General features: G+C 41.0%; 1 protein-coding gene across 2 annotated transcripts; it reads left to right on the top strand.

Annotated features, from left to right (window-relative positions):
- Positions 1–662: 662 nt before the first annotated feature.
- Positions 663–26,047, top strand: jakmip1 (janus kinase and microtubule interacting protein 1). 2 transcript variants are annotated; one of them, XM_067599308.1, is made up of 20 exons: positions 4,324–4,804; positions 11,222–11,533; positions 12,474–12,806; positions 13,467–13,628; positions 15,037–15,249; positions 15,969–16,082; positions 16,339–16,485; positions 16,756–16,926; positions 18,134–18,193; positions 19,523–19,651; positions 19,976–20,104; positions 20,239–20,322; positions 21,355–21,417; positions 22,602–22,700; positions 23,608–23,709; positions 23,811–23,864; positions 24,039–24,104; positions 24,210–24,278; positions 24,528–24,605; positions 25,646–26,047. In XM_067599308.1, exons 2-20 carry the CDS (start codon positions 11,378–11,380, stop codon positions 26,030–26,032), a joined length of 2,616 nt encoding a protein of 871 aa, XP_067455409.1. In that variant the 5' UTR covers positions 4,324–4,804; positions 11,222–11,377; the 3' UTR covers positions 26,033–26,047. The 2 variants fall into 2 exon arrangements, with proteins under 2 accessions (XP_067455408.1, XP_067455409.1); XM_067599307.1 differs by lacking the exons at positions 4,324–4,804; positions 23,608–23,709; positions 23,811–23,864; ... (2 more) ...; positions 24,528–24,605; positions 25,646–26,047 and adding an exon at positions 663–3,479 and having other exon boundaries at positions 22,602–22,987.
- Positions 26,048–27,417: the final 1,370 nt, after the last annotated feature.

Raw genomic sequence — 27,417 nt, 5'->3', positions numbered from 1 at the left:
TGGCTCTCAATTAGTAGATTAACGCAATCCAGTTGAGAGGATAAGCAGGACCCTTATACTGGTTTTTGGTCTTTCACATGCACACATTCAATCTATATTAGGCAATCTGTCCTTTAAATGGGCTTAGACGCACATGCTCACAGACGCAATTCTCATCCAGGCAAAACAGCTCAAGATAGATATTTGTAATAATGAGCTTGTTATGAGTCCAAATCTTTTGATTATTCAAATCTCCTAGGTGGGCTACACATGCCCCTGCTTGACACGTGCAATTTTTTTCCCCATGTGGTCATTACTTAGGTGATTGAAGTTGAAAAAAGCTGGTCTGACTACAATCTTTCAACTTCAGTCTGCTTGTTTGTGACTCTGTATCCCCTCCAGGACTCGACAATCTCATATCTGGCGAGCCGTCTAAGTCAGTGGCAATGACAGAACGGAGATCATTAGTCCAAAAATACACTCACCCTCCTCATGTCTTCCTCTCTGGGTAACAGTTCCCCCTGTATTTACAGTAAAGGCCCCCACCCACGGGCTCCCCCAGTGATGCCAGTGGCTCCCACAGGAAGAGACCGGAGGAGGAAGAAGAAGAGGAGGTATGGACAGTAACCATGGCAACCAGAAGGGTTAAGTGAGAACGGACATCGACTGCAGTGAAGATGAGTATTTCCATCACTAATGCAGCCCAGTAGCTATTCTGACCTTTGAAGTTTCACTTTGCAGGGAAATGGGCTGTAATACTGCATGGAGCGGTATGGTGTGTATCATAAATATTGTTTACTGCATAGTTGTTTATGTTATGATGCCAGAAGAACTGCCATGATGTCGTACAATCAGGTATAGATATCACATCGAGGAAATTCCCCCAATTTCTCAGCCAGTGGAGTTAATCCAACTGTTGTAATGTTTGTGCCACTGACTGAAACATCCTGTATTCACATCATTGGCACTTCCTACACACTGTCTACAGTAAGTGGGGAGCACTCAACTCCTCTCCTTGCCGTAGCATATTTCCCCTCTTAGCTGCCTGTCCTCTGTGTATTGATCTGCTGCTATTCTGAGGCCTGTGGAAAGGAGGCAGGGAAACAGGAAAATTAAGTCATATAAAAAGGGAGGATAGGAATATCTGTATGCAAAACCTCTCAAATGGCCCTCAGTCCCAACATGTCACGAGTCTGAGCTTTTTGTTTTTTAATGTTTTATCTCAATGAGATATCAAAACAACTTTTCACTTTAATATCCTGTGAATGCCACAATGCTGGTATTAAGATTTAAGATTAAGATTAACTTTATTATTATCCCAGAGGGACGCTGGTTTGCAGTATGTGCACAAAATGCAACATACACAATAATAAAAACATACACACTAAGAAAGAATCCAAGACATAGTCCACACATGGCATACATCATTCATAAAAATTCACACACATACACACAAAACAACAAAAAAACAAAACTACACAGCACCGTCCAGCAGTGCACATGATGTACAAAGGTTCAATGTGAGAGAAGTCACAATGCAGCACAGAAAAATATACACAATACAATACTTTCCACTGTGCAGCACTAATTATAGGACTGCTGTGAGTACTGGGAGTTTTATGTCCCAAACATACACACCAGTATTGACAGTATTTTGGTTTTATAGTTGGATGTCATTCACAATACTTACAGTCACAATCACAGACTCTTAACTTAAATATTAAATCATGTCAGAAGTTTAGTTTGCAAATTGATAATACAGTTTATTTACATTTTCAGCCACATGAACTAATACTAACACGTCTCTGTTGACTCATATTCTTTGTTCCATTACTAAATTAAACAACTTGTTTTATGATCCTGGGTGTGGGCAGTATAATAGTGTATTAGAGCTACGTACTGGAATGGCTAATGGAACATTTAACATGGTATTTCCAAGAAACACCTCATAGTTTACTCTGAAAGTCAGAGACAAGTTTATGTTTTACAAGCTTCTACAAATCAAATGAGCTTCAAAGACTATTTTCAACTGTTATCCATGATGTTGTCGTCTTGTTATGTTCATGTTATGAATGAAGGTTTTATTGGGGGATGGATATGGAACATCAGGCTCAGATTGTTTTCAGTGACTAATAGTGGTGAGTCATGCCTGGGAAACCTAATTACATTCATATGAAAATGTTACGTCAACATGAGGACTCCAGACTGTGGGGACTTCGGTTTACATTGTGGAAAATAGCTCAGTTTGGTGATTTTCTTATATCTTAAATAGACTGAAAGGTGTCTAATGTTTGACTCAGTGTCTGTTGGTGTGTGTGTGTGTGTTACCACTATCCCTCTCTGGTCCCCTTTGAATACCAAATACCATCTCTAAGAGGTATAATAAGTTTAATCTGCCAGCAGTCATGAATATGCTAAGCTTATTATGGACAGCTCTCATGGATATGCAAAAAAAACAACAACCAGCGACTCCTCACATTACCATGTTTCTCATAACTGGGCCAAAGAGCTGGAAATAGGCTGACTGACTAGATATAGTATCATAGATATATGAGAGAGAGAGAGTTATCACTGCTGATGAGTAAGATTGTTTTGTTTTTTCCTGTTGAGAAACCTGTGATTAAGATGCTTGTATAACTTGAACATTGAGCCTAGTTAGTGCACCTTTTCTTAGAAGCATAACACAGGACCTCCTACTTATTTTACACTTCAATCATCACCAATATCACCTGAATCTGGAGGTACCTTTTGTTGTTCTGTTATCTGAAGATGGTATATCACAAGGCCTAGTCACAAGGTTACTGTGACGTCAAGTGTAAAGAAGGATTCCCTTTTCTGCTTCTGAAAAGTCTCCTGTTGTTCTTTCAGATGAAGTCATGGAACAAAAAAAGAGACCCACAAAATACCACATTGCCTCAAACAGTAAAAAAACAAAAAAAACAAAACCTCAGGCAAAACAATTAACAGAAACACTCATTACCGCTCGCTGACACACATTTGCTCTCTGAGTCAACCCCTCACCAAAACAAAACAGGCCATACATTCCTCTCTCTCCTCATCGCTCTCTGCCTGCAACCTCAATGTTTTTTCACTTTATCGCTCCATCTGGGTGTCTGTTTGCTGGCCTCAGCAGGAACCCTGAATGGAGGGCTGCTTAATACTCCAAACCCACCCCCCACCCCCTTTTGCTTGTCTGCTTTATCTCACTCAAATATGCCCCTACACATATAAATAGCACAAGTCTAAACCATGTGGAAAAATGCCTATGGGGAGTCCAATTCTAGATGATCGCAGTGAGCAACCGCTGCATTATAGGAAATGATGTAGACAACTGATCCTCATCCCCTGACTGTGCTCTTCTTCTACTACTTCCTATGTTGCCCTGCAGCAATGGGCTACATATGCTGCAGCCACGGAAAGCCGCGGTGATGTGTGCGGAGCTGCCTGTGAATGGCAGACAGGCAGTCGCAGTGTAGAGAGGCAGAGACAGGCAGCTGTGCGTAAGTAATGCATCCACCAGAATCTGGGTCACACTCACACCACTTTCGTATCGTCAGATTATTTCACCTACTTTTATGATTTGACGAGTCATATTGTCCCATGCAGATGGATATACTGGATTTAGAGCCCCACTGTAATCGGAGCAAGTCTGTCACTGTTATAGATGAAGATATAAAGTGGAAAAATCATGAATATTGTTGAATCTGGATGATGTGATGCTGAAGATGATGATGGTTAACCTTTTTTTATGACAAATTCTTGATATCATGACACCTGGAAAAAGGCACAGTGGCTCTTCATAGGAAAGAGGAGATAAAACATTAATGCATCTGTAAAAATAATAATAATAATAAAATATTAGTATTCTTTTTAGGTAGTATGGTACCTTTTTTATGTTATTACACAACAGTTTACTGCTCAGCAGTTCATAGCCTATAATTTACAGAGTCTTTAAGGCTTTGAGGTTTAAAAATTGTGTGAATGAAGCCCTCCTGTTGCATTTCATTTATTAGAAATTTAGTTTTTCTGGTTAAAGTATTGCTTTTGTGAATTTGAAATTTTGCTAAGACGGATTACAAGATGTTTTAAGATGTAAAAACAGATGATAATAGTCACTTCTTTTCTTTTGAACTGCAGACACATTAAAACCAAACAGCATCTTTAAACGGGCTCACTATGAAAAACTAAAAGAGATGTAACAACGAATATCTCTGGATAAATACATACATATAGAAAAAACACATGACAGCAGTTTGGTGTGGTGGTCTATCCGTGCCACCCCTGACGGACGACGTACGTTGCTCCCGCACCGCACCGGCGTCTCCACGCACTCACCGCGCGCGGTGTCATTCTTGAACACGCAGTCAGGTGTCGCGCTTCTATCACGCTACCGGCGACGCCCGCCCGGCTTGTATTTTTCCCCTCCCACGTTCACGTCGACACTGGCATCGACACCGTTTTATTTATTTATCTTTTTTTTTTTTACACTCATGTGCATGCAACGTATAGGAACCGATAACGTCGCGCGTGTCTGCAAGTGTGCGCGTGTGTATATGTGTGTGCGCGCGTGGAGGACAATTTCAACGTGCAGGCGCGAGAGGAGGTGTAGCTGAATCCTGAGTCTGGGAGGATAATAGCATTAGAGGTGGAGGATACAACTTCAGCAGCGGTGTTAACTGTTGGGAAATGAGTCATATGTGAGGAGGAAAGTTTGTTCGTGGACGCCGTTGGTCGTTAGCTTCTCCACACCGAAGCCCAGCCTCCCTTCCTGGATGTGAAGCCCATGAGGCAGCGGCAGGCAGCGACCACCGGACCTCCATTTCAGGTAAGTTTTATTCGCTTATCGCTAGACAACTTCTGGACACTCGTTTGTAAGACTTTGGAGAGGATGTTAGCTACTGTGACACACACCTGACATCCGTTTTTCATCCGCTAACGGCGCAGTGAATCGACAAGAGAGAGCCGCCGGGGAGCTTGTTAACCGGTTGTCCGAGCAAGAGCTATCTTATAGGGGGGGGGATACCTAACCCGCCTCATATCGACCCTGACAGGGATGTGAATGCTGCGTGGAGAACCTGGCCTCTCTCTGCCAACCAGCTAAGGAAGGAAGTATGCAGCTTGATAACGACACCAGCGATCAATATTCAACCAAAGCTTTTTTTAATGTCCTCCTCCTGAAATGCTACATGTCAGTGCTTTGCAAAGGAAACATCCAACACATTAGTCTGTACAGAGTGAGAGCAAGGACATCCGACCTCTGTGGCTGCTTGGAGGATGCTGCTGCAGCAGCCCCCCACGCATGCATGCCTGCCTGCCTGCCTGCCTGCTTGCCTGCCGTGGGGTGTGGTTGGCAAGCCGGACCGGCGGGCTGTCAGCAGTGGTAATAAAAGCGCTCCCTCCAGCAGCACTCTAGCCTATAATCTCTCATTTGACAGCTCATTAGAGGGCTGGTCACATCGCATTAGGCCATCCCAACATCTCCAGCGTAACCCCTTTTACCAGAGCACTCCTGTGCCATGCATGCACTCAGCCAGTCCGCGCTGTGTTTACCAGTAATATAACAGCTCTGCGGCTCCGGAGGCTCGTAAATCTGCCCCGGTGGACAGCCGACATGTGTTGCACACTCACTTGTGCCCCATCAGCCTGCTCAGGGCATGCTGCAAAAAAAAAAACGGTGATGATGCAAAGCTGTGCTCATTGTACTAACTGAGGAATAGCTCTTATGCAGGTACTGGCACAAAACTGTGATTTTTGTGACACAAAGAGAGGGCCTACTTTCTATTTATGGTTATTTAATGTTATATTTTTCACTCTGACCTCAATCTATCAATCTTTTCTGTTAGGTATAACATAAATGAATGCCTACCATTCACTGGATCTCCAGTTTATGTCATACTATAGTTTCTCCACTTTCTCCTCTCCCTAACTTAATCTATCCACTTATTCTTCATTCATAATCCGATTTTTCCCTCTATAGCTTTGAGTGACGTTCAGCTACAAGGATAATCCCAGTGGACTATACCCACATGTGCATGCCTCTCTCTTTGCACTGCTACCTTCCTTATAACCCTTTCATGAAGATATAAGAGGGTCCTATGTGCTTAATGCAGAAGGTGAGACGGATGATAAGTAAATGTCTGTACTGTGTGGTTTATGTTATGAGCCAGAGGGTTAAAATACACAGCCAACCAGTAGTGACCGATGTGCTGTGTAGTCGGAAACAGAGAGGCAAGGTTAATCACATTACTGACTGCACTATCATGTCTTTCTGAGAGGGGAGAGGCTGTCACCGCTAACACACGCACATATGCACCCATGCATGCAGAAGCATACATACACATGGCTGTGATATGCACAGTCACACATAATATCTCCAGTAATGAATGACTAGAGAGACCAGATCGATACAGCTATAGATCTAAACGCAGAGCAATAAAACTAGCAGCTAGATAAGCAGTCGTGTGTGTGCGTGTGACAGAAACAGAGGGAAGTGAGACAGAGACTTCATGTTTATCTGTTTGGGTTGACTAGTCATTGGGGTCAGTACCTTGTAATCGTTGTGCTGGCATAGTAGTTTTTAGGTCATATGCTCCACTAGTGTTGCACTTGGCTGCATTGCTCAGACTCTTAGTGTCTTTGGAGTATCTCTAGACTGCTGAGTGTGTGTGTGTGTGTGTGTGTGTGTCTGGACTGTGGAGGGATGTCTGGAGTGTGGCCAGACCTGTTCTGACAGTCTGCACTCTGCTGACGCCTGATGCTGATCAGACTGCATTGAGATTGTTTCTATGTGTCCGTATATATAATGAAAGTGCAGAATATAAACAGGAGTATTTCTCGGTACGTCCACGCCCTCACTCTTAATTTTTAAACCCAGACAGAGAAGTGAGGCGTCTCTGCTGGAGCGTACGTTTGCAGCTTCTTTTATGTATTTATTGGACCCACATGTCTCAGTGATGTCTAGTTAATGTTTGACACTCTGTGAGCCTGTGTGTGTGTGTGTGTGGTCTGTCTAGCCTTGAGGAGGTCCATCTGTACGAGTGTAATAAGCTTACCTAAGCTTACCTAATATTTGTACTTCATTTATTACAAGGAATAGTTTAAAGTGCATTAGATCACTTACATGAGATCACAAATAAGCCAATAAAAGTAAATGTAATATAGAAACTTTTTGGATTATTTCTTTTTTGTAGCTAGTTTGAAACAATTGTATTGTGCATCAGGATTTTATGTAAAGTCTAGGCCTCACTGAATGTTGATCATAATCTCTCAGCTACTCTGTCATTTAAAAAAAATGCATGTCATGTCACTCCACAGCCTTAAAGATATCCACCAGGGACATCTTTAAGTCTATGGAGTTATTGCACTAATGTCAATACTTATTTAACTGCACTTGACTTGCTTTAAATGGATGACTAAATTAACAGATTTTATAGGAAGTGTGAGGTGTGTTAAAACTAGTATTTTCTGAAGTGATTGGAGAACAACCTGGACACAAAGCATACGGTTTAACTAGATGACGAGATGAATTTGCAAAAAAAAGGCTTGGTTTTATTTATATATATATGAACATTTATGTCGGATGGCTGTGTACTTATGCTGCAAACTCACAGAAAGACAAATGGCAGAATAGTTTCAGGAACGATACCACCAAGTGTACCTGAAATGGTGATAGCAAACTGTAATGTTATCGGAACTGAAATGTAATGTAATGCAATGAAAAAGAAACAGTTTTATTGCCAAAAGGTAGGGGGACAGTTTTGTGCACATGATAAAAACTGTCTCCAACTGTATGTTAAAGTTGTTTAAGAAGTTCACCACTACATTACAGATATTCTTATTACAAAGAGAAAACAAACATTGTCATATGCTACATTTTAAACCTTCAACTAAAAGGCAAACAACATCTACCAAACACTGAAGTGTTGTAACCCTATACGGGCCCATCATTTCTCACAGAAAAGGAATTTCCAGCAGCAGTTACGAAACTACCTGTGTGTTTGTCGTGCTTTGTTCGAGGATTAAGGTTACAGCATCCAACTAGCCACCAGTAGCCAGGTACGTTCCTCTGCCTGGGTTGTGCTATGCTAACTTTTAGGTAAAAACATGTGTTTTTATGCTGTGTTGGTGCTCGTGGACACATTTTGTTACAGAGACTTTCACAGTTAAGAGTCCCTTTCGTAAGCAACAATTAGTTTAATTGTGAAACCCCTCAGTGGCTGCAGAATTTCTTCATCACTTCTTTCTTGCAGTCACCAGGAAGTGCTTTAGCTCCATTGTTTGTTTAAGCAGATTGTGTCGCTGCCACATTCACTGCATTTAAATAGGCCTTGAAAGTGCATTTTCTTTATTACTCCTTTTATATAACTCTTTGACTTGTGATTGATTTTGATGACTCATGTGATTTTTTTTTAATTTAGTCATGAACACAAGATTATATCAGCTTTATCTGGGTGACAAAGACTTTTTGATCTCTGCTTTTGTAGTTTTGTTTATTGAAAGGTTTTGTTTGCACTTTGCGGTTATCCAGCTGAATATTAGCAAGGCTAACTGTTTATACTTGCAGTGGATGAGATCATTTCAGATCTATGACCTGTGCAGGCTTTTGTTTGCTTCTGTGAACATTAGAGGTGCTCGTTAGCTTCTCGAGGCCCCTATAAAATGTTCCGGTCCCCCATATAACATTCCTGGTTTTCTGTGAACTATAAACTTTTAGAATTAGCTCCTGGCTGACAGCTTGGGAACATGTGGCTCCACGAGGCTTGTGTACGTGTATCTGCCTGTACGCACAAGTTTGTCTCAGGCAACATCTGAGCTCATGTCATGTGATACATACACTATTGACAAATAAGGATTTTGTTGTGACGCAAGCAATTTTTATCAGTCGAAGAGCCCTAATAAATATAAAAATGATGCATCCGACCAATTAAGGAGTCACTCTTTATTTCCATTGTGGATAACAGTTACATGTACAGTACAATCCACGCCTCCTTCCCTTATGAGGAAAAAACAGTGAAACCATCTGTCATGCCTATCAGCTATTTCAGCTTGGGTACACCTGATCTCCGATAATGTTATAGGCATGCATAAACATGCTGAACAGTGGCAGGCTGGCAAGTGTAAATTATTTGTGCAACTTCCTGTGTCACATGCGAATGAATCAAGTCTATTGACTGACTGTAAATAAATTCATGTTTGTTACTCGTGTCAATGAGTTTCGAGAGCTTTTTGGTGCTGGAGTGAATGTGTGTCAGCTGAATATGTCGCTGGTTGTTCAGTGTAAGATTCAAAGAATGCGTGCTTGTGTCAGTTCTTTCTGTGTGTGTGAATGATCTCTCTCTCCCTCTCTCTCTTTCTGTCTCTGTGAATGAGAGTGAGATCACTGATTGCCTCTCTGCTCGCTAACATCACTTGTGCCAGCTAGTGTAGTGGGGGTTGGAGGGATGGAGAGAGGTTGGAGAAAGTAAGTGGAGAGAGAGAGGTGGGGGGGGGGGATTGTTGAGGGTTGGTTTCTCTGCGTGGTTTGCCCTCTTTCCCCTCCCTCTTATACTCCTTTCCTCCCCTCTTCCTCTCTCTTACAGGCTTAACCATTTCTCTCTCATTTGTCTCCTTTCCTTTCGCCGCCGGTTCCCAAGGTTTGACTGTGCGTGCTGTGTGAAAATCTATGTGGAAGAAAGCTTTCTTGCCCTCCAGCATCAATGCATTTCTGTCTCTCAGTCAACCTCAGCTCAGAGATGGCACCAGATAACAAAAATGGAGTGTTCGTGTATGTGTGTTTTTCAAATATGCAGCCTCTATACCACGCAAGTGTGTGTGTTTTTGTGCGCGCGCGCCATTTCTGTACGTGTGTGTGTGTGTGTGACTGTGTCTCAAATTCACCGTGAGACTCCTCCTTCCCATCATCCCTTGCTATGAGAGGAATAGACTTTTGAGAGACCAAGGGTTGCCTTGGTAACTGTTGCTGCCATCTGTGTATATTGTATGAATGTTTTGTAATGTGTGAGTGTAGGAAAAGATGGAGGCGCTTGTGGTCTTAATGCTTCAGCTCCCTCATCATTGCATTATTTATTTAATAGTCAGCGGAAAGACTGGAAGGTTACTGGGTTACAATTCATTCCCGGAAGAGATTAGAGGAGTCCACTTTCACCTCGGTGAATGTGTGTCATCATAGCAACATATCTACAAAACAAAATACGCCAAAAATACAACTGCTAACACAGCTGTAGCTGGTTTTCAGTGGGTAAAAAGGGAGGAGAAGCAGGGATTACACTAATCATTAATTCAAATCCTTTTGTATTAGCCAAGCCTTGTGTGGTTCAAGCGGATGTTTTCCTGCCTAACTGGTGCATATCCTTATTGGTTTTGCATTTTAGATGACTTTATAACCAGGAAAGTAATGCCAGTGGTCACTCTCTCCGATATGTCCTATGTGTGTAGAAAGGGAAAGGTCTTGTCGTTGTATTGCATTGATGAATTAAGTCGGATGATCAAATGAGGCAGTTTTATCTGTCTGGTCTACAGAGTCAAGACCAAATCATCCAGTGATGAGAGATTTATTTGACGCAATAATGTAACTTGTTTTTCTCTTCGGAAAAAGAAGGCAAAAGAAAAGACAGATGGAAGACAAAGAAGATATAAATGAAGCAAAGATTTCTAACTCAAACTTTCCAAGCAGACTTCACTGGGACTTTATTAGTACATGTTCTCAATGCTCATGGAATTTGCAATAAAGAGATAAAGGAATGTTAATATGTCATAAGTTTTTCTCTCTAGGGGTTTAGTAGACTACGCTGATGGTAGTGCAGCCCTTTGTTTTTATGTATATTGGTCCAGAACAGATTAAAGTACCTCTGAGAAGGTAAAGGATGATTTTTTTTAAGTCTACAGAAAGAGAGAAGGGTAAATGGAAATGTTAGAGGTGAGGGAGGGACCAAAACTGTGGTGGCCAGACACATTTTCATGCACTATGGAGCTGATAAGAGCAGCCCAGGGAGTGAAATAGGATGATGATAAATGACCAGAGAGCTTCCAGTGTTAGATCCACGTGTACACATTAGAGAGAAGAGGGTGACAGGGCAGAATATAAATGTTAGTCCCAAAAATAGTCACTTTTCCCCAGGCTGTAGCGCATCATGTGGCTTGGGTCCAAAGTATTGTGCAGAGTAGTTTTGTGTAACCCAGTTTTTAACACTCACTCACCCTTTTTTCATCTTTTCTTCTCTCTTTTTTTCTCTCTGTCAAACAGAAACTCTCAGCATCCTCCAGCAATGATGTAGACTTGACGATGGTGATGATGTGCTGGGTCAGCCTCGCAGGGAGGAGGAGCAGCGACTGATTCTCTCCTCCGTTACACGCCACACCTGGCACTCTATGTCTGTCCTGATTGGGCGGGCAGAGTGCTATGTCATCAACCACACCCTCTGCGGCCCCGCCCCTTAAGAAGGGAAGGAAGCCGGAGAAATCAGAGGTGATGGCTGATTCGGTGCAGGCCACCAACGAGGAGCTGAGGACCAAACTCATGGACGTCCAGATTGAGCTGCAGCAGGAGCGAGGCAAGGTGAGGGAGAGGAAGAAGAGGAAGAAGGGGGAGGCCTGGTGCAGAAAACAGATGACAGTGCCAGTAGGAATGTCGTCCCCTTTAGATCATTACAATAGAAGCAGAGGAAGGAGAGTGAGGCCAGTTTTGAAGAATTATTTATACGTTGTTTATGCAGGCTAACAGTCACAAAGCTGAAAATGCTTCAGCGTGATACTTATAAGTAAATGGCTGCATTTATGTAACAACAGTGATTGCACTCAGTAGAGCATATACCTCTGCAAATACTATACATTTTAAAGATTTGAAAGTTCCACATGTTTGATTTTCATCAAATATTATTAGTTTGTTCCAGCGCCTCCATACTAAGGTGTTTTACATTTAGCAACACACACATTTTCATCATTGTACACCACGTGGACAAAGGCCCGTCTCTCTGATACTGCACAGCGATTGACACACATCCTTCGCTTTGTCCTTCTCTACATCCTTCATGCTTGTACTTGGAGAATGGCGATAACAGTACCAGGGTTGGGTGAGGTCCAGTTCCCACCGGGGCAAGCTATGCTTAAAATGTTTGCAATTTGCATAAAAGGCATCTGCAAGGTGGCATGTGGAAGACCGGGTGGAAGAATATACACAGCGTCAGTGTATATAGTACGAAACTGACAGCTAGGGTGGAACAATCGGACAGATATTCAAATGGATTTCACCTGTTAGGCTATTTAAAATGCATAAAAAATGCTGCCTTTTATCATAAAAAATAATAAACTGCAGCTCAAAGCAAAGAAACCTTTACTATTCTTCACTTGATGCTGCTCCCTGTTGGTGAATAAACCACCTCTTGATAGCTGTTCATCCATTTTGTTTCAGACTTCCACGACTTATAGTATACACTAGCAAATTAAATCATTACTGTGCTGACTGGTTGACAGTTTTACCTGCTGTGTCCCTCTCTCAGGTGTGTAAGCTCCGTGAGCGGCTCCAGGAGCAGCGGCAGGCTCGGGAGCTGGAGCAGCACAAACACGCCGTAGCACTCACCGACCTGCGTGCCAAACTCCACGAGGAGAAGCTACGTGAGATCGCAGCCGCCCGTGAAACCCTGGCACGGCAGCATGAGGTCGAGCTCGCCAGGGCCATCAAGATCCGAGACACTGAGGTGCAGAGGCTTCAGGGACTGGTAAATGCACTGAGAGACGGAGCAGCTGACAAGCTGAAAAATGCTCTTCTCGGAGAGGCCCGGGAGGAGGCCAGGAGGGCTTTCGATGGGGAAAGGATAAAGCTACAGCAGGAGGTATGTTGTAGCATGTATGTAGGTGAAAATAATATATTATCGATTAAGTTATCATTATAGATTGTGGAAAAATATACATGTAGTAACTGCATCACCTAATACAGTTTAAACATTAACCTTAACACTGGTTTTACGCCATATCAGGTATGTTCTGCTTTTCATAAAGAGGGCTCAGCTTAATTTGCATCCCAGTTCAACAACGCCAGTGAACACACGTCACAGCATGTTTAAAGCACCTTCCCATTGGAATCAATTGTCAATTGTGTAGGCGGTCTTGGTTTTATGAGTATTATTAGTATTTAGGGTGTAACATCACATACCTGAAATAAGTCTAGGGGGCTGAATATTTCCTGAAGGTGTTGTTTGTTTGTTTTAGAAGACAAACAGTTTTTTTTTTTTGTGGAACGTTGGCATTCTGAAAGCATGATGTATGTGTCTTTGTCCTTTGTAAACTTGCTGCTGAAAAACAGGAAGCCGTGTGGAAAAGCCCGTTGCCAAGCTATTGTTTCACGGTAGCCTCTCCAGACAAACAAGACATCTATCATTACGACTGTTTGATGGGATAGGACGAGTGTTTATAAACTTGTGAATATTGGTTTCTTTGTTGCTTTTACTTTTTGTGTACATAATGAACATTATGTGCATATGTGATCCTTTTAGATTCAGGAGCAGAAGACGGCCAGGAAGCAGGCTGAGGAGGCGCTGGCCAATGCTCTGCAAGCGGATAAAGCAAAAGCAGCTGATCTCCGAACGGCTTACCAACAGCACCAGGATGAGGTGCATCGCATCAAACGGGATTGTGAGAAAGACATCCGCCGGCTGGTGAGACCACATGCTGCTATTACGTAGATGTTACATAACAGACATACACAGTAGTAGATGTGTTGGATAACCAATACTTAATAGACATTATCTAATCTAATTAAACGTTATTTATTATGGTATCTTTACAGTAACTATGCAAAAAGCTTCATTGGTAATCAAAGACTGTAATAAGTTCACATTAACATTTCCTCTCAAACAGAAGCCCACTAATAATTTATGCAATTAAATAATTAAAGACACAGCTTACCCTTTGAACCTTATATTATTCCCCAGTGATAGGTCAGCTTGACAAACTCAACATCTGTTATTATTCAAGATAAACTTTATTGTCATTCAGACTATACACAGGGCAAGTGCACAGCAGAACAACATTACATTGCATCCGGCTCACGAATGTAAAAGACAAATGCAAAAGTAAGAAAATAATAAGTTACTTTATAAACATACTGTAAACAACCATGAGTATATTGCACACAGTGAGTGGAATATGAAAAAAATGCTGAAAAACTGACGAGTAAAAACAATAGGTTAATGATTTTTTTTTTAAATTCCTCATCCGTCCCGACCACATTTGAATATCACCAAGAGTTCCTCACACACCGAGATGAAGTTCAGTTCCAGCTCAGGGTTTATCTAACCGGCGTTGTTTGAAGGTTGGAGGCTAATTACTGCTCTGTCTATCTTGCTCTAACTTTATCTCACTATGTGGAGCATGCAGTGTGGTGTGATATAAAAATAAAACTCTGTATATCTGCTGCAGTTACTCATTATCTACATTACAGACAATAGGGATGCAATAACAGGCATTATCGTTAGCAAAGGGATGTTTGAGCACGGAGGCTTAATAAATTTTGGAAGCAGAATGGTAAATGAATAAAGCATGACTGATTGTAGAGCAGGAAATACTGGGGGTTGGAAAAAATAGGAAAGGAAGTAGAAGTGGGAGCATTTGTCAGAAGAAGTTGTGTGAACACAGCAAGAACAGAGCTTCATGAATTAATTACAGCTGAAGCACAATATTTTAAATGCAAAAACACTGTCAGGCCCTTATTCTGTTCTTAGCCATCAGAGCGTACAGCTTGTTAGACTGAAGGTCTGTACAATGTGGGACTTGAGGTTAAAAGTTGTACATTCACATAAATCACATAGAGGAAAAACAACCTCCATGTAAAACGAATATTCACACTTTGGTTGTAAAACCAGAGAAATAAATGGATCAAGCTTCATTTTTGCTGAATTTCATAAAAGTTTTTGATGTATTATGTGCAACTTGATCTCAGAAATGACTTCAGGGCATTTATTGTGAGCATATTAAGTAATATTAATGTGCTCTGTAACTGGGATTTAATGGACTTTCTTTCAACCGTCCACCGCCCTGTTCCTATTCATTGCTCTTGTTCTGTAGATGGATGAAATAAAGGCGAAGGACCGGGTGGTGTGTGCGCTGGAGAGAGAGCTCGGGGCGCAGGCCGGCTACGCCCAGAAGCTTCAGCTCCAGAAGGAAGCCCTTGATGAGCAGCTGGGCCAGGTGCGAGAGGCTGAGAGACACAACCATGGCAGCCCAAAGAGAGAGGTGGTGCCTGGGCTAGGGGACAACGGAGACCTGCTTAACAACCAGGTACATGCATACCTAATTCAGACATGTGTCTGTAAATCTGTATCTGTATGCATTGAATTTATGCAACAGGATTTGACCAACATGAGTTTATAAAAGCTCATGGGTAGTTTTTTTTTTAAAAACTTTTTAACTGAAGATGTAAATAGATATTTTTCTGGAATTCATTATCTTCAAATTTGACCATCTTCATACAAAAAAAATGCCAAAAAGTGTCTGCTAATATGCTGAGTTTTGGTATCAGTGAGTAAAAGTGGAACTGGTGCATCCCTAACTTGTGTGCATAATTTATTCACTTAGTGACAAGGAAGAACATCCATCATAGTGGAGGCGTACAACAATACTGTTCATTAAGTCTCTTCCTTGTCTCACACACCTACACCCAAAGGACCACAATGGAAATAATCTCTTGGGCTTTATTGTATTTTATCCTTTTGACAAATACAGTACAAAGATATGATGCCTCCTGGTTGAGGCTGTGAATATATTATTTATTTATATATGTCATATATTGTCAATAAAGAATTTCAATCAATCAATCAGTCAATCAAGTCACAGCTCCACTTACAACTCATACATTCATGAGAAGCATGTGATACTGTGTATACTTCATCCCATCACCTCCTCTTTCCCATCAACCTGCTCGACCTGCCTTGCCTGCATGTTCTCCCCTTTCTCAGTTTTTGTCTTCCTCCTCCTCTCCTCTCCCCCCTACTCCCCAGGAGGTGGAGGAGCGTGACATGAGGAGGTTCCAGCTGAAGATAGCAGAGCTCCACTCGGTCATCAGGAAACTGGAGGACAGAAATGCACTGCTGGCTGACGAGAGGAATGAACTAGTGAGGAACACACATGCAGAAGTGTATACATGCATTGGTACAGGCATGCAAATACATGCACAGTATTACACTTGCATACACTACACACAAAAACATATAAAGAAACACACATGCATATGAAACTTGTATTACAAAATGTATTTTCTAACCCTCTAGTCTGGATCTTGCCTCTCATGCTCAAACTGGAAATTCTGTCACTACAAGGCAAAACTAAAGATTAAAATGTTTCCCCTCCCCATTTCCTTCCTGTGTCTAGTTGAAGCGGGTGCGAGAGGCAGAGAGTCAGATGAAACCCATGTTCGAGAAGAACAAGCGCCTGTCCAAGAAGAATGATGACCTCCTGCAAACACTGCAACGCATGGAGGAGAAACTCAAAAACCTGAGCCGAGAGAACGCTGAGATGGTGAGAGGCACCCAGTGTTTGTTTATCTTTACTCTGTTGTTTCCCACTTCCATGTTGTTGTTGTTAGCTAAAGATAAATTCAGAGTTAAATACTTGTAGAAAATAGCAGATATTTTAGTTTTTATCAGTAGGTGAGGAGTGGATTTTGTTGTGGTACTTTTTGTGTCACTGAGATGAAACAGGACCTCTAGTGGCCATTTGAGGAAAAGCATGAAACATTTCTCTCTACAAACATCAATTAGATTCTCTCTCTCCGTCTCCCTCTCTCAGAAGGAGCATGCCTCCTCCTCTCGGCCCCCCTCACAGCAGCAAACCCACCAACCCCAGCTGAAGCGGCCAAGCTCCCTGACAGACTTAAGCCACGCCCACGAGGAACAGGAAGTGGAGTTCCTCAAGCTGCAGGTTGCTGAGCAACGTGGCATCATTGACGAGCTCACGCAGGTCAAGATTTTACTCAAACCACCAGGGTTGGACATTTATTTCAGCAAGCTGCTGAAATTAATATTTTGTGAAGAAAGATTAATTTCATACCTGATATGTTATGATTCACTTAAGTTATGCACAATACAAGATGAATGAATCCCCATGTTTTGTTGTCTTTGCCACCATCTTGACTGTAAGGGAGACACACCTGGCAGAGATCTGCACTCTTATTGTTTTACAAATGATTTCCTTAATAGTGTTTCTTTAATGGGCACTGATATCTTAAACTTTCTGAAAAATAATCAAAGATTTTTCTAAAATGGTGGCAGGGGTTGGCAGTATGTCAATACAGAATATACTGTCATAAGATATAAATTTGTCTATTTTGCCGTATCATTTATTCTGTCATAACTCTCCCTTTAACAACTCTTTTTGTGTAAGCCATTGTGGTTAATTATCCAAATTGTTAAATGGCATCATTTGCTTTTTTAAAAAAATGTTTATGATGAAGTATTAATCAGTTACAGTATTTACTTCACTGGATTAGCCATAGACGAGCCACCGTGTCTGATTGTTTCATTCATTAATATCTACTCGAATGATTTTCCAGAAAACGTATTACATCATAATGTATCAATTACATTATATTGAATTACATATTTAATATTGAGATTTTATCAATATTGCACATCACTAAATAGGAGCATCACTTTGTGAAAGTGCTAGCCATTAAATCTTGGTCCTCTCTGCCTTTTGCCTCCTGTCAGAATTGAATTAGGGGAATAAGATGCATATTTTGAGTGCCAGTGATTGTGTAGGATGGGATACATTATCGGTGTACAAAATGTTGAGATAAACTGTAATTCAGCAGAGAATGTCTCATTTATTCATATTCACCTGTATTTCTACTCCCACACTATTTTTATTACCTTCACATCATAGCCTGACTCATCTCAAACAGTTAATCACAAACTGCTAAAATGCCCTCATTATGTAAAACTCCAACCCACAAGCTTTTATTTCTATTGTAATATTGTTCCACTTTGTATAAATTATCAGTCCAGTTTGGTCTTTTTTTTTCCTCTGACTTTGATGCTCCTGGTTGTAATATTCTGTTCTGATGACAGTTTTGGTTGAAGTATGTGTCATGTCTGTACATTAAATGTGAGGTTGGTCTTTCCAGCAACAAAGTTGAGATGTTAACCGGCTGTGTGTTTGTCTTTAGGAACGTGACCGATTGGTGATGAGCAAGAAGAACAGGAGGAAACCTCTCAAACTGTCTAAAGTAAGTGTGTTACTTGAGTGGTGTGGTGTTGTAGCTAAGCAACTACCGTACAGTATCTATGGTTCACTGATCTGCAAGTACTGAAGTGTGTGTATGTGTGTGTCTCTGTGTGTATTTAATTGGGCTCAAGAGACAATAATGACAGTATCCTTCACAGCTGGGAGCATATGCAAATCCTGCATATACTATTCCCACAGCTGATGGAAAATTATTATCCTTTTCCCATTATTTTCTTTTGTCCGTAGTAATAGTTTAGGATTTATCATAAAAATAGCAAGGAAGCTGAATTTGTGTGTAGCAGTTGCACTTGTGTGGTTCGTTGTGTGTGAACACAAAAGGAGAAGAGATGAGGATGTCTAATTGGGTAAAATAATTGCTCTGATTCGTGTGTGTGTGCACATTTGAGCTAATACATCAGGGGATTTTTTAGAGTCTATGATGTTACTAGGAGGAGGAGTTTTGAGTTGCATGATACATATATTCTCCCACAACCTTTGCTGGAACCAGTTTATCACCTTGGCAAGGGGGAAACAGGGTTGGGCGCAGCGTCTTGGCTCTTGGACTTTTACCTGGAAATTTGTCTCTCCGTTTAAGAATTTAATACATGACCTGGAGGACAAAACCCAAAAGCTCGCTCTCTTTGCTTTTTCTGTTGTAGTGATTAGATTGTAACCAGACTCTTCTTTGTCTGTTTTTCCATTTTGTGTGGGAGTCTGACGGAAAGCCACAGTACTTTCTTGGAAAGGCCTGCGGTGCACTGTATAGATCGACTGGTATAGTCCAAGAAATGGTAGACACATTTTGAGGATATTCTTTATAGTTTGGTTTTAGTTTTTTTAGTCTAGCATCATGACAGAGTACATCCTCCTCATCCTCTACTTCTCTTCCTTCATTTGTCTGTGTGCCCTGGTCTGCCTCTACTTCTCTGGTTGCCAGGAGATGACTTATAAACATGATGGTAAGGACCCTATGGGGGTTAGAAACGTTAATAGCAAGAAAGAAGTAAACAAACATGCAGAGACTTGATCTGATATGATCTGATTACAGAATGACGGTAACTGGTTTTGACAAGTCGTTGATCTCGATGAATAAAGTGACTATACAACAAGAAGCACGTTTATGGAGAAGTAAGCAGATGTATGAAGTGGATTTAGAGGCTGTTTTTGGGTTCAAAATGAAATTTCTTTAATCTGAAATCAAGTGTGATATAATCTGGATGAATGTTTTTTCTGAACACACAGTGATTTTTTTATAGAATGGGCAACTCAACTTGTGTTTGTTTTTGAATTTGATTTAACAATCCTCTTTTTCCTCCTTTCCTCTCTGCAGAGGCATGTTGTGGAGACATATTTTGGATTTGATGAGGAGTCGATAGACTCTGAGACGTCCTCTCTGACCTCCTATAACACCGACCTCACTGACCGTACGCCTGCCACTCCAGAGGAAGATTTAGAAGAGGTAAGAAATTCTTTCATGTTTATTCCCCTAAATCCAACACATCCTGTCTGCTGCTGCTAATGAAGCTGTCATTGTAAATAAGACACTGTTCTTAATGTCTTGCCTGGTAAAATAAAGTTTAAATAAAAGAATAATAATAATAAATGATTTAACAATATTCTGCCATTTCATCATCTTAAATATGCTTTGCACAAAAATTTAGGTAACTGACCAGACAGAAACGAGACAGTTTGAGACAGATCACAGATTGACAGATCGGTCTATAAATTGGTTATGGTAAAGGTTTGTGCGTGAGTTTGACCCTGTCCCTCTTTTATACCACAGTGTGTTTCTCGTGAAGAGTCAGAGCTTCGTTTCCGTCAGCTGACCAGAGAGTACCAGGCTCTCCAGCGGGCTTACGCCCTCCTGCAAGAGCAGAGCGGAGGCTCTCTGGATGCCGAGAGGGAGGCCAGGGTTTGTACTGTCACTTTTACCCGTCCTCCATCAGCTCTCAACCTTTTTGTCTTTACAACTCCAGGACAAACAGAGCTTACTTGTGACATATTTTTTGCGCACTAGTTCCTCACTGTCTGATCTCTCTCCCACAGACACGTGAGCAGCTGCATGCAGAGCTCAGCAGCTGCCAGGCCAAGATCGTCGACCTGGAGAAGGCTCTAGTCGAGCGGGGGCAGGTAACAAAGACGGGGGACGGAGACAGGAGCTCACGGGTCCTACTCTCACTGGCCCTCCTGCATGTTTGTCTGGCTGCTCTGCTCCTGGGCTGGCGCTATGCCGACCAGGTCTGCCGCAGATTCCTGTGATGTCACTTCCTGCATGTGTGATGTCACAGCTGTGTGCCTGCACGCTCTGCCTCATCCTCTATCCTTCCTGTTGTTGGTTCTGTTTCCTATCGGGCACTTCAGTGCTGCCGACCACGGAGAGGATTCTTAAACCACTTTGTTTCCTGTCAGCTATGAAGAAATTGTTTGGTATAAAAGATTTTGATCCAGTAATATTTTACAATTTCTAACTATGAAAATACACAATTTAAGTTGATTTTAGTTAACTTAATATGTACAAAAGTCATCATAAAACATGTTGGTTGGTCTGAGAACGAAGCCAAACCTATGCATGTGTAGAAGAAGTCTTGACTATTTTGTCAAAACTAAGTAAATTGAAAGAAATTCTGACATGGAGCACATTAATTGTCACCTACACTGAATATCATGAAGAACGCTGAAATTATTATGATTAGTTCATATCACTACCCTTAATTTCTTCATTTGTTCTCAAGATTTTCTTTTGTGTCACTGCATGTTGCCTGTTCCACTGTGGCTTGATCCAGCTCTGTATTTGGATTTGCTGCTCTGCTGTTCTTCACCTCAGACTGCCTTCTGTTCCTCCTGTCACTGTGAACTCTTGATGACTGTGAATGCACCATCACATTTTTATCTCAGGAGTGGGCTTTATTTCTCTGGATCAATAAACTTGTGCTACCGCCACTCTGTTCCTGTCTGTTTGTGTCTATGTTACATTTGCATGTGTCATTTGGAATTAGAGGAGACGGTCACTGTGTGGCAGGTTTGGATTTGGCTGATTGTGTTTCTGACAGCTTTGTTCATTAGACCCTGTTTTGTTGAGGGATTCTCTCTCCTATGTCTTCTTCCTCTGCTGTTCCTGCCTGTGTCATTTCTTGCTGATGTTGTGTTTGGTTGTTATGGCAGGACTCAAAGTGGGTGGAGGAGAAGCAGTACTTGCTCAGGACGAACCAGGAACTTCACGAGAAGGTAGATTTCATTAGCCTACACTCACTTTTAAGGCACCACTTTGCTGGCAGCATGGATGCTGTATGAAGATCTAATAGCATTACTGTTCACTTAGTGCATACTAGGACTGGGTATTAGAAATTTCTGGTGCCAAATTATATTTTCTTTGCAATACATGTTTTTCATATTTTTTTTCCTTTTGACAAAAGAAACCAAACTTTTCTCAAATGTTAAATGTAGTAGAAACACAAACAACTATATAAGAACTTCACCTACAGTAAATAAACAGTTTCTAAAATTGGTAAAATTAATGTTTAAATTTGAGATAAGATGAGAGAATAGGTAAAGCGTTCAATGCAAGCTTTTGGTATTTGAGAGTTTTACTTGGTGCTACGATCAGACTCAAAGAAGTATTAAAGGATAAGTTCACAATTTTTCAAGTCTGTCTTGAAACAATCATCAGGTGCCCAAATGAACATTAAAACAGGTTTTTCATGCTGTAATCATTCCTCCTGTTAATACTGGTGATTAAAAGATCCTTTCCTGATTTGCTTTCAATGTAAGTGATGGAGGACAAAATCTACAGTCTTCTGTCTGTGTAAAAACTGATCTCTCAAAGTCTTTTTAGCACAAAATTCCCTCTTTTTGTTACTATCCTCTTCGCTGCTGCTCAACAGGGAAACACCATCCAGGTGAACACAAAGGTGGGATTTTATGTGGAAGATATCCACTTTATTTAAATCTTTGCATTTTGCACAAAACGTTGACTGTAGTTTTTATCGCCTATCACCTACACTGAAAGCACATTAGAAAGGGATCTTTTAACGACCAGTGTTAACAGGAGGAATAATTACAGCAAGAAAATAACTATTTTAATGTACATACAGGCACCTGACTGTCATATAAAAATTGTGAACCTATCCTTTAAGGTTTGAAACCCTGACCTAGTGCTGACCCTTGATGATCTACAATATGTCGGTCTTCTTGGCTACAAAGCTGGTAAAGCACTACCAACAATATGGGTTGGCCAAAAAGTGGAGAAACATGAGACTGTAGTCTTCAATGATGCTTTAGCCAGCTGAAATATATATAAATACACTGAAAACTACAGGACCTTCAGAGTATTTATAATGCATTGAAAACACGCCAAACCTTTGAACTTGTGCAACAAAGATCCATATGTGTGCGTGTGTGTGTGTCTGTAGATGTGTGCGTTGCAGCAGGCAGAGTCGCGGCTGCAGGCAGAGGTTCAGGACGCTCGGGACCAGAATGAGCTGCTGGAGTTCAGAGTGCTGGAACTGGAAGTAAGAGACTGCACCAGCGTCAAACTGTCACCAGGAGGCGACAACAACAATCTCAGCTCCAGACGCAAAACCTACATACAGTGACTCACCAGACAGACATACATACTGTACACTTAAGCACACTTTTTGAGTTGTCCAATGGATGCATCTGTGTCTCCTCGTTTTGCATGGCAGCTGTGTGCGTACCCCTTCACTGAACTGGAATATTTTTTTAACGAAAGAATGTTGTGTTGAGATGAATATAATTTTAACTGAATAAAAATGTATTTAAGTTCACTATCCAATCCCATCTTTCTTCATTTTGTCTCATTTTTGCATGCATGTTCTATATTTGGTTTACATTTTCCACAAAATACCATCCGAGATTTATGGATCACTAAGGACAGATTAACACAAGAGTCATTTGGGTATTTTTTTGTTGTTCGTTACTAAATAATTGTATCTTTAATATTAAAGTTAACCACATACATATAATGAAAGAAGTTTGGTAATTTACACAGAGGTTTAGAGGCATTTGGCAGTTGGAGGAGTAATAATCGCATCACCAACCACTCGTATCTGTTGGTTTTGCATCTGTCTATTTTGCAGATAACATTCTCAGTTTTGAGTTTCAGCATGTGTTTTCAAACTCCCTTTTGGCTTCATTTGGTTATATAAATCTATGGGTTTCCACCTCCCTCATTTTGGCAGCTCCTGCTCATGTTTTCAGTGTCATGTAAGTAAATCCCTCATTCACTCCCTTTTCATTCTGTCATTTACATTCAGTGTCTCACTGTTCACCACCGTCAACAGTGTGATGAATTCTTACATGAATTCAGGACTGGTAGAAATCTAGTCAATTTAGCTTATCACATGATGCATTTAGGTGTTTGTTTATAAGTATTAACATGGTTTGTGCTCCCTGTAGGAGAGGGAGCGCAGATCTCCTGCCCTCAACCTCCACATGTCTGCATTCCCCGAGAACAGCAGCAGTGCCCTGCAGATCTACTGCCATCAGGAGGGTGTCAAGGTGAAAACACACTTACAAAAAAACATTTATATATATATATATATATATTTCCTCTCTTACACACAGTCGATATGATGTCTGGTTTTGACCTGTGTGTGCAGGATGTAATCATTCCTGAGCTGATGAAGAAACTGGATATCCTGGGAGATAACGGGGTGAGTTCAAAGACACTGGTTCAAGTTTAAGGTCTTTATTGCTACATCTCATTACACAAGTATCAGAGAGAAACTGGTGGAGGATTAAAATGAGCTCTGGTACCTGCCTTTTTTTAATCTCAGACATTCTTATAATTTTTTGATAACTCTACCTGCCTGTTGTTATTTCTGTAGAATCTCAGAAACGAGGAGCAGGTAGCAGTGATCCAGGCAGGAACAGTGATCTCTCTGTGTGAAAAGGTGAGTGAAGGGAAGGCCTCTCAGACGTGATGTATCTTTACTGACACCTTGTGGACACGTATTTTAACTACACAGTTTTTCTCCTTTCCCCTTTTTCCTCTACAGTGGTTGAAACAGATTGATAGCACAGAGGCTGCCCTGACGCAGAAGATGATTGACCTTGAAAATGACAAGGTGAAAAATCCATTTAAGACAATATACAGAATATACAGTCTTCATGTGTTTTTAATTGTCTGTTCATCTGATGCAAAGTGTAATTCTGCACACATAGTTCCTGGGTTTTTCACTGTAATACCCAAAACAAGCTATTTATATTTGTTTTTCTGATGTTTTCATGTCAAAAAGCCTATCTGATTTCACAATATTATATGATCCAGTTGTGTTATAATTTCTATTATTATTTAATGTCATATTTTGTTGCAGGAGTTGTTCAGTAAGCAGAAGGGATTCCTTGAGGAGGAGTTGGACTACAGGAAACAGGCCTTGGACCAGGCCTACATGGTATGGAGCGTGGAGCAGTATAACACATCGGGGTTTTATCCGCAGTACCTTTAAGATTGAAGACGGCCAAAGCGTCTCTATTAGACAAAATACACTAATTTATGTTAAATACAACGTTTACCAAGGTTGTGTACAAGACATAATGGTTCATGATTAAGTGATTCAGAAACGCAGGGGTGCAACATTATCATTTCAGCATGACACATAAACATTTGGGACCCCATTTAACATCATGAATGCAACATGCTCCATGGAGGTCAAATTTGTCACATTGTGTCGGGATACTGCATCTTTTACTACTGAAGCCTAAATTCTCTGAACAATCTAAACCGCTGAATTTGCTCCGGTATTTTGCTTCTTGGTCATAATGCTCTCTTATCTTCTCAGATAGACAATTGTTGATTTACTCTATCTTAAACTAAAGATATAGAATTATTTTAATCTCATCCTGTGTAATGGTATTCAAGAAAGAGAAAAATCCCAGACAGTGTGAGTGTAATAAGATATTAATGCGAGATTCATCATCAATGATCTTAAACGTTGAGAATTAATGCCGCTCCACTGTGATTGTACCTCACTGATTTAAATAGAGTGTAGCCTGAAATCAGAAGTCAACACTTACAGTTGGTCACTCTCCATAAACTGTAATTCTAACCATTTTATTTGGTCAGTTTTGGTGTTGGTTTGTGTTTATGGTCCCACTTTAGATTGTGTTGGTGAAAGCTTGACTTTTACATGGTAACTGAACTGTGGAATAAGGATAAAAACACAGCTTGTGTTTTATTAAATGTACTTATCATGTGAAGGTGAAGCCTAAATACCCCGAATATAAAGTGGAACAGTGTTTCCATATCTGCCATGATCACAGTGGTGTGTGTATGTGTGTGGGTGTGTGTTTGTGTGCATACTTGTGTCTGTTTGTGTGTGTGTGTGCCTCCTTGTGTGTTTGTGCATGCCTGTGTGTGTGTGTTTCTGCATGTGCATGTGCACGTCTATGGGTGTGTGTACCTGTATGTGTGTGTATATGGCTGGCTGTGCAGAGGATCGAGGAGCTGGAGGCCACGCTGTATAGCGCTCTGCAGCAGGAGCAGCCGGCATGCCAGGCGGTGGCCGAGTCGCTGACAGACAGGCAGAGGGAGGAGCTGAGGCTAGCCGTGGACAAGCTGCGGCGTCAGATTCTCCGGCAGAGCCGGCAGTATGACAGTCAGATCTTACAGGAGCGCATGGAGCTCCTACAGCAGGCCCAGCAGGTAAGGCTTAAAACAAACCCAGACAGGTTACTGAGTCCAGCCCGCCCTCAATCTGATCCCTGTTACCTGAAAAGTCTGACCCCGCCAAACCTCTGGTGCTATGAAAAAGATGCAGTATCCCCGTGTGTGCAATCTGTAACTCTACCTGTAAGTGCTTATGTAGAAGTGGGAGAGTGAAAGAGAGCGAGAGAATGACTGTGGCTGTGTGTGAGAGTGTGTGTTTCATTGTGATCTGAATATCTCCCGCTCCTTCAGTATCCCTCCACTCCACAGCCCTCACAGTAGTTTTACACCCATGACTTACAAAATGTTACTCATCGACTACATCAACAACCACGGCACCTTGAATTTCATTTGAATCAGTTTTACTGTAACTAACTAACTAACTAACACAGCACCCTCCAACCACAAATACTTACAACACATTATTAATCAACTACTTATGACATGTACTACTAACTAATTATATACATGTAAACTAATTGGGCATTTTATGCCTGTATGGAGAGTCAACAGCAGAGAGCTGACAGGAAATGGAGAGAGAGAGACAGAAAGAGAGATGAGAGATGGGAAATGAAACGCATTCTGCAAATTCTGCATCTTTTCCCACTTAAAGGTCCAGTAAAAATATTTCCTTTTCCACACAGTTGGGCTTTTATTTACCTACTTGCTCAGTCTCCTGGTTGACTCAGTAGTGGTCTAGTAATTAATCAGCTTATTTTTCTCATGTTTTTAAAAGAATGTTTAGTTGAAGCATTCAGCATCAGCTTCACCAAATACTCATCTGGAACAGATGATATTAACTAAACAGCTTGTGCTTTAGTTTTAGAATTTCATGACTGTCCAAGTGTATTTGTAAATGAATTTATTAGAGCTGCAACGATTAGTCGATTAATCGAATAGTTATTAGGAGTTATTTTTTAAGAAAATAATTTCCACATTATCTGATTCCAGCTTCTAAATGTTTTCTGTTTTTTTAAGTTGTCTATGATAGTAAACTGAATATCTTTGGGTTGTGAACTGTTTGTCGGGACAAAACAAACTATTTGAGGACATCATCTTGGGCTTTGGAAAACTGTGATCAACATTTTTCACCATTTTCAGACAATTTATGGACCAAACAACTAATTCACTAATTGTGAAAATAAATGACAGATTAATCGATAATGAAAACAATCGTTAGTTGCAGCTCTTACTTATATCCTCCTTTTTAACCCTCAATACACTGAAAGATGCTGTAGCTTCTCTAGACAACAACTCGGTGTGGAGGTCTGTTTAAAATAATGTGTTATCCCAGAGTCAATGAATAAACAGGTTTTTAGTCACTTCCACTTTTCACTGTTAGATGTGCTCTTCGGTTGCCATGGCAGCTCATTCTTACCCAGCATAGAGCAACAGCTACCATGGAGACAAGGGGCATGATGGGAAGAAAGCAGAGTATTTGGAGTACATACAAAAATAGTTGGCTTCACAGTCTTTAACTCTTTACCGACTGTTTGTTTTTGTACAAATGTGGATGATTTGAAATGGTTTTACCATTTTATTTTAACACATTTTGACCA

Source organism: Thunnus thynnus, chromosome 9, assembly GCF_963924715.1.
Source record: "Thunnus thynnus chromosome 9, fThuThy2.1, whole genome shotgun sequence".
NCBI classification, from domain to species: domain Eukaryota; kingdom Metazoa; phylum Chordata; class Actinopteri; order Scombriformes; family Scombridae; genus Thunnus; species Thunnus thynnus.
This window is presented reverse-complemented; position numbering and strand designations above follow the sequence as displayed.

What these genes read in the sequence shown, in the direction of transcription:
- jakmip1 (XM_067599308.1), top strand. Translation starts at nt 11,378, where the DNA reads ATGTCATCAACCACACCCTCTGCGGCCCCGCCCCTTAAGAAGGGAAGG. An exon ending in CTGACGAGAGGAATGAACTA is followed by an intron (nt 16,083 to 16,338) that starts GTGAGGAACACA and finishes TCCTGTGTCTAG; the next exon opens with TTGAAGCGGGTGCGAGAGGC. An exon ending in ATATCCTGGGAGATAACGGG is followed by an intron (nt 23,865 to 24,038) that starts GTGAGTTCAAAG and finishes TTATTTCTGTAG; the next exon opens with AATCTCAGAAACGAGGAGCA.